Source organism: Rhinichthys klamathensis, unplaced genomic scaffold (genome assembly GCF_029890125.1).
Source record: "Rhinichthys klamathensis goyatoka isolate OS25496 unplaced genomic scaffold, OSU_Roscu_1.1 h1tg000079l_1, whole genome shotgun sequence".
Taxonomy (NCBI): Eukaryota; Metazoa; Chordata; class Actinopteri; order Cypriniformes; family Leuciscidae; genus Rhinichthys; species Rhinichthys klamathensis.
Window position 1 is genome coordinate 3092334 of NW_026606621.1, and position 7554 is coordinate 3099887.

At 45.9% G+C, this 7554-nt stretch overlaps 1 protein-coding gene across 1 annotated transcript; it reads right to left on the reverse strand.

The window, feature by feature from the left end:
- Nucleotides 1-4551: 4551 nt before the first annotated feature.
- Nucleotides 4552-6258, reverse strand: LOC130085448 (SCAN domain-containing protein 3-like). Its single transcript, XM_056251208.1, has one exon. The coding sequence runs from the start codon at nt 6256-6258 to the stop codon at nt 4552-4554; it is 1707 nt and encodes a 568-aa protein (XP_056107183.1).
- Nucleotides 6259-7554: the final 1296 nt, after the last annotated feature.

Genomic DNA, 7554 nt, shown 5'->3' on the forward strand with positions numbered 1-7554 from the left:
ACATTTCACAATTTCATCCAGTAAATGTGTGCGCTTGGTAGACTTGCTGAAAAATGATGCTAGCCCTTCAACAGTCTTGAAAAAAACTTTACACTACGGAATGAATTTTGCTGATTGTGAAAGCACCAGATTCAATTTATGCGCATAGCAATGCGTAAATAAGGCTTCAGGTGCTCTCTCTTTGATTTTTGCCTGTATCAAGTTAAGCTCTGAGGCCATCACTGCAGCTCCACCATAGGTTTGTGCGATCAACTTTTCAACACAGTTATACTTTTCTAATACATCTAATACATACTCTGATATTCCCTGTGCACTTCTGTCACTACTCACGTCATCAAAGCCCAAAAAAGCTTCTTTTACTTCACTTGCACTGTTGACATATCTCATTACTACTGATATTTGAGCCTTATTTGTAATGTCCGTGGTCTTATCCACTTCCACTGCAACAAAGGATGTTGGTTGAATGTCATTTTTTATATGGCCTCTGATAACCTCAGCAGTGGCTTCAATTAAGTCATTCTGAATCCGTTTTGATGTGCCGGTAAACACATTTGAGGAGCTTAAGTGTGCAGCTAACTTGTCATCTTTTTCTGCCAACACATGTAACAGTTCAACGTAATTTCCTTGATTGACAGAGGTACTGCTCTCATCATTTCCCCGAAAAGCCAGCTCTTGTTTGGCAAGGTAGCATGTAACGTCTATGAGGCTTTTTAATATCTCCCTGTTTTCCTTTACCTTTGAATTGTGCGCGCTTATCTGGAGCCTGTGCTGCTCATCCAGGGCCATGTCAATACGACTTTTGCCGAAAGTTTTCAAGGCGATCTGACAGTGGACGTGGGCCGTAGATTTTTCATGCTTCAGCAAAGCTCTTGGTAAATTGTTAAGGTCACTATATCCCGCTTTCACCCACACACTGTCGGTGCTGGAGGAGAACAGTAGGCATGGAAAACAAAAAAGTTTGTTAGTCTGGTTGCAGCCACACAGCCAGTCCTTCTTTTGATACCACTCAGTTTGAAAGGTTCGTGTTATTTTTTTGTCCCTTCTGTTGGGTAAGATCCTGTAGGGCAGGTGTTGGTTTCCCGTTAGCGACCACAGCTCTTTCTTCTTCATAGGACAATGTTGAAAATCTTTTTAAGTAATAAATATCCATAATATCCAAATATCCAACGGTTCACAGCCGTCGAACAGCCAACGCTAGGCGCCGCTAGATGCTAAGTATCGAGAAGCGCGGATTGAGTGAGAGCGAGTGGATCACATGACATGAAGCAAGCTCGGTCTCTGCCTCAATGTTGATAATTCAAGACAACATGAGAACCGACTGCGCATGCGCAAATCTACGTAAACTACGTTCTATGGACCAAAGAGGCACTGCTAACCTCTGCCTCAATGGCCATGGCCTTGAATTTCCTGCATGAAACAATGGTTTTTGGAGCAAACAATGGCAAAAGGAGTATATTATATGTGTATTCCTGAAAAATTTTGTTACAAAAATTAATATTTGGAATAAAATAAATGCAATTAATAATGTGGTGAATTGATAAAGCTCTTGTAATTAATAAATGTAATGTCAACATTTCCTTTGGTGAGGCACTGCCTACCCTGACCGCACGTCCCTGCGGCTCTTCCACATCTGACTGCCGAAGGATGCTGAAGGAACTCGATTCAGGGTTCACAGAGTGGGAAAGCAAGTAGGCGCTCATATCACCCTGTTAGAGGGTAATGGCACTGCAAGCAAGACACCGAGCCAGACTTCCTGCACATTACCTATTTGTACCCAACACACGGGAAGAAACCGTCTCCAATTGGCGATTGTAGATGATGTGAGACAAGGCTGGCCCAAACTCAGGGCAGTCAGGAGCACTGTCTTTAGAGACAGGATTTTAAGCTCGATTGACTCCAGTGGCTTGAAGGGAGCTCTCTGTAGACCAGAAAGGACCACAGAGAGGTGTCAGGAGGGGATGAGGCACTGTCATGGAGGATTTAACCTCCTGGTGCCTCTCAGGAACCTGATGAGCAGGTCGTGCTTCTCAGGTGCTGCGGTTATCACTCCGCCCAAGTAGCAGTGCTTCGCCTTCAGAGAATATAGTTCCCAGTATTTATACGGTTAAAATATGTCTGTGTCTCATGTGACTTTGTTTTTTGTACACTCTGTGATTACCGTATTTTCCGCACTATAAGGCGCACTTAAAAGCCTTTAATTTTCTCAAAAAACGACAGTGCACCTTATAATGCGGAGCGCCTTATATATGGATGGTGAACACACGTTCACCAAGACGGGGAGACAGCGCCGGGCGACTTACGCCACTATCTGCCACTGGATCGTGGATGCCTGGGCTGATATATCATTCTCAACTGTGATCCGAGCTTTCACGAAGGCAGGAGTTTTCTGTTCTTTCACGAAGGCAGGATCTCAGCCAGCTCACATACCCGTATTTACTTCCTGTTTTCGGCCGAAGTCCACAGTAGTTGACTGTCGAGTTCGCGCGCGCGCGCGAGCAAACCTCCTCCGTGTGTTCAACATCTGATTCAGATGAACTATCCATTTGAGCTGATATTCTCAGAACACCACACAGCACTGTCATCGGCTGACAGCTGACAGTCTGAGTCTCCACTGTTGCTTAGTTACCAATGATCGCGCGCGCGCACTCGACAATCGCCTACTGTGGACTTCGACCGAAAACAGGAAGAAAATACGGGTATGTGAGCTGGCTGAATTAACATCATTTTTATTCATATCTTTCACATTAACTGGAGTCAGATTCACCGTGTTCACTCACATGGCTGTGCACTTGTAATGACACATTAAGGTTGTTAAGAGGCTAAAAGCAGGTTTAGAACTTGTCCCGTTTAAGTCAACAGGGTGCACATTTTAAAAAGAGGATAACACGGTGTAGGCAACACCGGTTCCCTTTCAAGGGAACTTCGAGCTGCGTCAAACGCTGTGGGAACGCCCCTGCGTTGTGCGTCATGAAGCACGTATGGAATCAGCCCAATGGAGAGACGGAACGTCATAGGCGGGTGACGTCATCGACCAGGAAACTATAAAGCACCCCAAAAACACAAGCGCATCAGCTTCTGTGCCTTCAGTCGCGCTATATGTGAATCTGTCTGAATGTAAACACTGTGTCTGTCTTTAGTATTTGCTAGGCAGGAGTTATCACATTTACACCACACAAACAATTTTGTATGAGAGACTATGGCGAGCGAACGGCATTTAAGAAGTGTGTTCCTCCCTGGTCGCGCTATCTAACGGGCGGGGATACACACGTTCTTTGTGTTGTTTGTTTGGGAGTGCGGCATGCCCAGTCAGCTCTCGAGGGGGCTGGCTGCGAGCATTGCGAGCATTGCGTTTGAGGAGAGTGCTCGGTGCGCGCTCCCCGCGGTTCGAGTCCCGCTTCTGCCGAGGCTGAGCGGCGACACTTATCGTGGGGATCGCAAAATGGATCTTTCAGCGGGGTTAGAGACGGGCTCTGCCTTATCTCTGCCTTTACCTGTTAGATCCAGTGTCTCAGCCCGGTTTGGAAGCACGCTCTGCGGTTTCTTCCGCCCGGGCTGAGGCACCAGTACTGCAACTATCTAACGTTAGTTATAAAAACTAGGAGATAAAAATAGCAGTATTGACGAGGGAGATGTGGAGGACTCGCCACCTAACACTCCCGAAAGCGAAGAGCTCATGGAGGTTCTCACTCGAGCTGTATCAACACTAAGCATTGAGTGGCCAGTGGCTATAGGCAGGAGTCTGTTATTAAATCTAAGTTAGATGAAAGATTTCTCCCTTCCCGTGTGCAACCTCCATGCCGGTGCTTGCCGTTTTTTTTCATGATCTCCATACTGAGGTGTCGAGATTATGGAAGAAGCAGGCTTCTGATATAATTTTAGCCCCCAATCATTCACATATTCAGATTTAGCGGGGGCTAGGGTTTTGAAAAGAAAAGACGGCGCTTTGCCGCGGGTAGAAGAGACGCTTGCGAGCTATCTCTCTTCCGAGGCTGCATTGTCATTTAAAGCACCGGCATTACCTTCCAAGCCATTATGAAATATTTCGGCTTTGTAAAGTGTATTTGGCGGCAGGTCAGTCTGCGTCGTGTCTGCATACAATGTCTATATTGCAGCCATATACCAGGCTGATTTGCTAAAGGACGTGAGCGTGAGTGAGGAGGCAGTACTGACGTGGTTCGAGAACTGCGTCAGGCTGCCGATTTGTGGTAAAATGATTTTTTCCAACATGAAACAGAAAGAGAAAGCTTTCTTTTAGATCAGGGGTCGGGAACCTTTTTACCAAGAAGAGCCAAACAAACAAAAAAAATTTTCGAAATTTTTCAAAAGAGCCACAGCAAAGTTTACACTTGTGTATTAGAAATATTTGCCAATTTTTATTTAATAACAACACCAGTAGGTGGCAATAACGCTGTTTTTTTTTCACTCATTGACACCCAAGCTAAGGCTACTTCATACCATCATACTTTCTAGCACTCCTAAGACACCACAAAAATTGAGAAACGGGCATCATAGACAAGTGATTAACAAGAAGTGCATTGCACCCTACTTACATTAATGAGATTTCTGTTGCTGCATCATTTTGCTGAGTGCTTTGTAGTTGGGGTCGTAACTAGTGAGATTCAGCTTCATGCAGGCATTAAGGCTTTCATCTGTTAACCTTGAACGCAGGTTGGTTTTGATATTGTTCAGATGTGAGAAGGACTGCTCACATGTGTATGTTGAGCCAAACATTGTCAGGACAGCAACACTGACGCGACGCATTGTGCTGAAAGTGGCTGGAAGTTCGTTCCAGGTTTTCAGGATGAGATTGTCTTCACGTTGGAGTTTTCTCATATCTGCCCACTTATGTTGCTTTGCCAGTTCTGCCCGCTGACGAGCGAGGCTTTCCAGTTCGGAATTCAAAGTGAAAAATTTTGACACCCACATATCCGTCACCTTCAGTTCAGCAGCTTCCAGCTCAAAATCTCCGATGGAGATTCCAGGGAAGACACTCAGGTTTTGTGTATCCACGGTGCACACATGTGGATGAGTTATCACTTTGAACAAATCGGCATGTCTGCGGAAGTCCACAAAGCGTGATTTGAATGACATCAGTAAATCAGACGTAAAGGCTGCGAGCTTACGGAGGTCAAAATGATGAGTGGCGTCCCTCGCTAAGCATTCCTCTCTGTATGCCCGCAATGTTTCGAAATGCAGGAGACGGCCACTTTCTATGTCCCTGATAAACAGCTCCAGCTTTGTTTCAAATGCAAACACTGCCTGTTGCAGGGACAAGATTGTGTTCCCAATGCCTTGCATTTTCACATTGAGGTGGTTCATATGACATGTAATATCCACCAGGTAGTGAAACTTCAGGAGCCACTCAATGTCATTGAGCTCGGGATGAACATTTCCTTTCATTTCCAGAAATGCCCTCACTTCATTTAAACAGGCAGCAAAACGGGCGAGTGCTTTTCCCCTGGATAACCACCGCACATTGCTGTGCAGTAGCAGCCCTGGATAATTACTCCCCACTTCATCCAACAGGGCCTTAAACTGGCGATCATTTAAAGCTCGGGCCACAATGAAGTTCACAATGCGAACGACCAATGACATCACTTCGCGAAGTTCCTCTCCACACGACTGAGCACACAGTGCCTCTTGATGCACAATGCAATGAAAGTTTAAGATGGGCCGCTTCTCTTGCTCACACAGAAGGGCAACGAATCCTTTATGTTTCCCTAACATACTGGGTGCTCCATCAGTACACACAGATATAAGCTTATTCAGTGGGAGCTTTTTCTCTGCAGCAAAGTCCATCAGAGATTTTAACACATCCTCACCTCTTGTTGTATCTTTCATCGGCAAAACAACGAGACTCTCTTCACGCACTGTATCACCCGTCACATACCGCCCGATTATGCTTAGCTGCGCTATATTGCTCACATCGGTAGACTCATCCAAGGAAAGAGAAAAGTAACTACCTGAACTGATGTCGTTGATTTGCATCTCCTCTATCTGGCGTGCCATCACCAGTGCACGATCATGAACAGTTCTTGCAGAGAAAGGCATTTCTTCGATTTTTTGAATAATTTTATCCTTGTTTGGGAGGTCGTTAAACAGTTCTTTTGCAACACTGAGCATGCAACCCTTAATGTAGTCTCCATCTGTAAATGGTTTCCCACTCCGCACAATCTCCAGAGCACCAGCAAAGCTTGCAGAATTCAGATTCCCGCCTTTATTAGTCCATGATAGCAGCTGCTGCTGTCCGGTTTCCATTCTCCGCTGAAGCTCAGCGCAAGCTTTTCTCCTGCATTCTCCATCGGGATGTTTTGCGGCGAATGCTGCATGGTGCGTCTCAAAATGTCTCTTAATATTTGACTTTTTGAGCGACGCAATACGTTCATTACAAATGAGACACACTGCGGACCCCAACTTCTCCACAAATGCAAATTGATCCGTCCATTCAGGCCGAAATGAACGGTAATCGTCGTCTTTTTTTCTTTTCGCCATTTTCCTCTCGTTGATGATGATTTTTAATTCAGCCAGCTAGGTAGTTGTTTAACTTGATCTTGACTTGACGCAGGCCTAACCGTCGGCCAATTAAAATTCAGCACTCTGAAAGGTAGGCTAGCTACAGGCCAAACGCCGCTGTCATTCATATTAAGCTGCGAGTCTCTTACCTAAATATTTTGAACATATTTAATTTAATTTTACACATTCAGAATTATACATTAATCAGAAATGCTAATAGTTTCAAAATAATTTTATCATCATGTTCGAGGGTGTATTTTCAGTCAACATTTGAAAATTGGAGAGCCATATAAAATCCGGAAAAGAGCCATATATGGCTCGCGAGCCATAGGTTCCCGACCCCTGTTTTAGATGATCCTCTCTCCCCTGCGGGGTTATTCAGTGACTTAGTTAATACTGTCATTGATAATTTCAGGAAGAAAAGAAGCAGGCAGCAGCTTTTAAAAGGTTTCTTCCATTAAAAGTTCACGTCCACGGGGCTGCTGGGCGGGAGCAGCCCCGGCCGTCCACGAGCTCATCGCATAGGCGCAGCAAAGCAGAGTATCGCGTCTCGCGCTCCCCCTGCTGGACAGTGGGACCAGACGCGGCACTCTCAGCCAAAGCTTTTTGAAAAATAAATATAATATAATATATATATATATATATAAAGAAAGCAATAGAACTGTTTTGAGGACAGTTATATTGGTTATGCTGAGCGCGGTCTCCACCGAGGGAGAAAGGTGTTCACCTCTTTTTACGGTGCCCATTCTTCCTCGGTGCCCTCAGGGGCCCGTTCTGCCAACCCCGCCTTCATGCCGGGGCGCAGACGGTCCCGGCGAGCGCTTTCCCGAGGGACGCTCGCCGCCTCTGACACTGAGGGTGGTCCCCATCGAGGGAGAAAGGTGTTCACCTCTTTTTACGGTGCCCATTCTTCCTCGGTGCCCTAAGGGGCCCGTTCTGCCAACCCCGCCTTCATGCCGGGGCGTAGACGGTCCCAGCGAGTGCTTTCCCGAGGGACGCTCGCTCCCTCTGAGGAGGGTCTCAGAGCGGTCAAACCAGTTG

Excerpts from the sequence above, each read along its gene's own strand:
- LOC130085448 (XM_056251208.1), bottom strand. The coding sequence starts at position 6,258 with ATGGAAACCGGACAGCAGCAGCTGCTATCATGGACTAATAAAGGCGGG.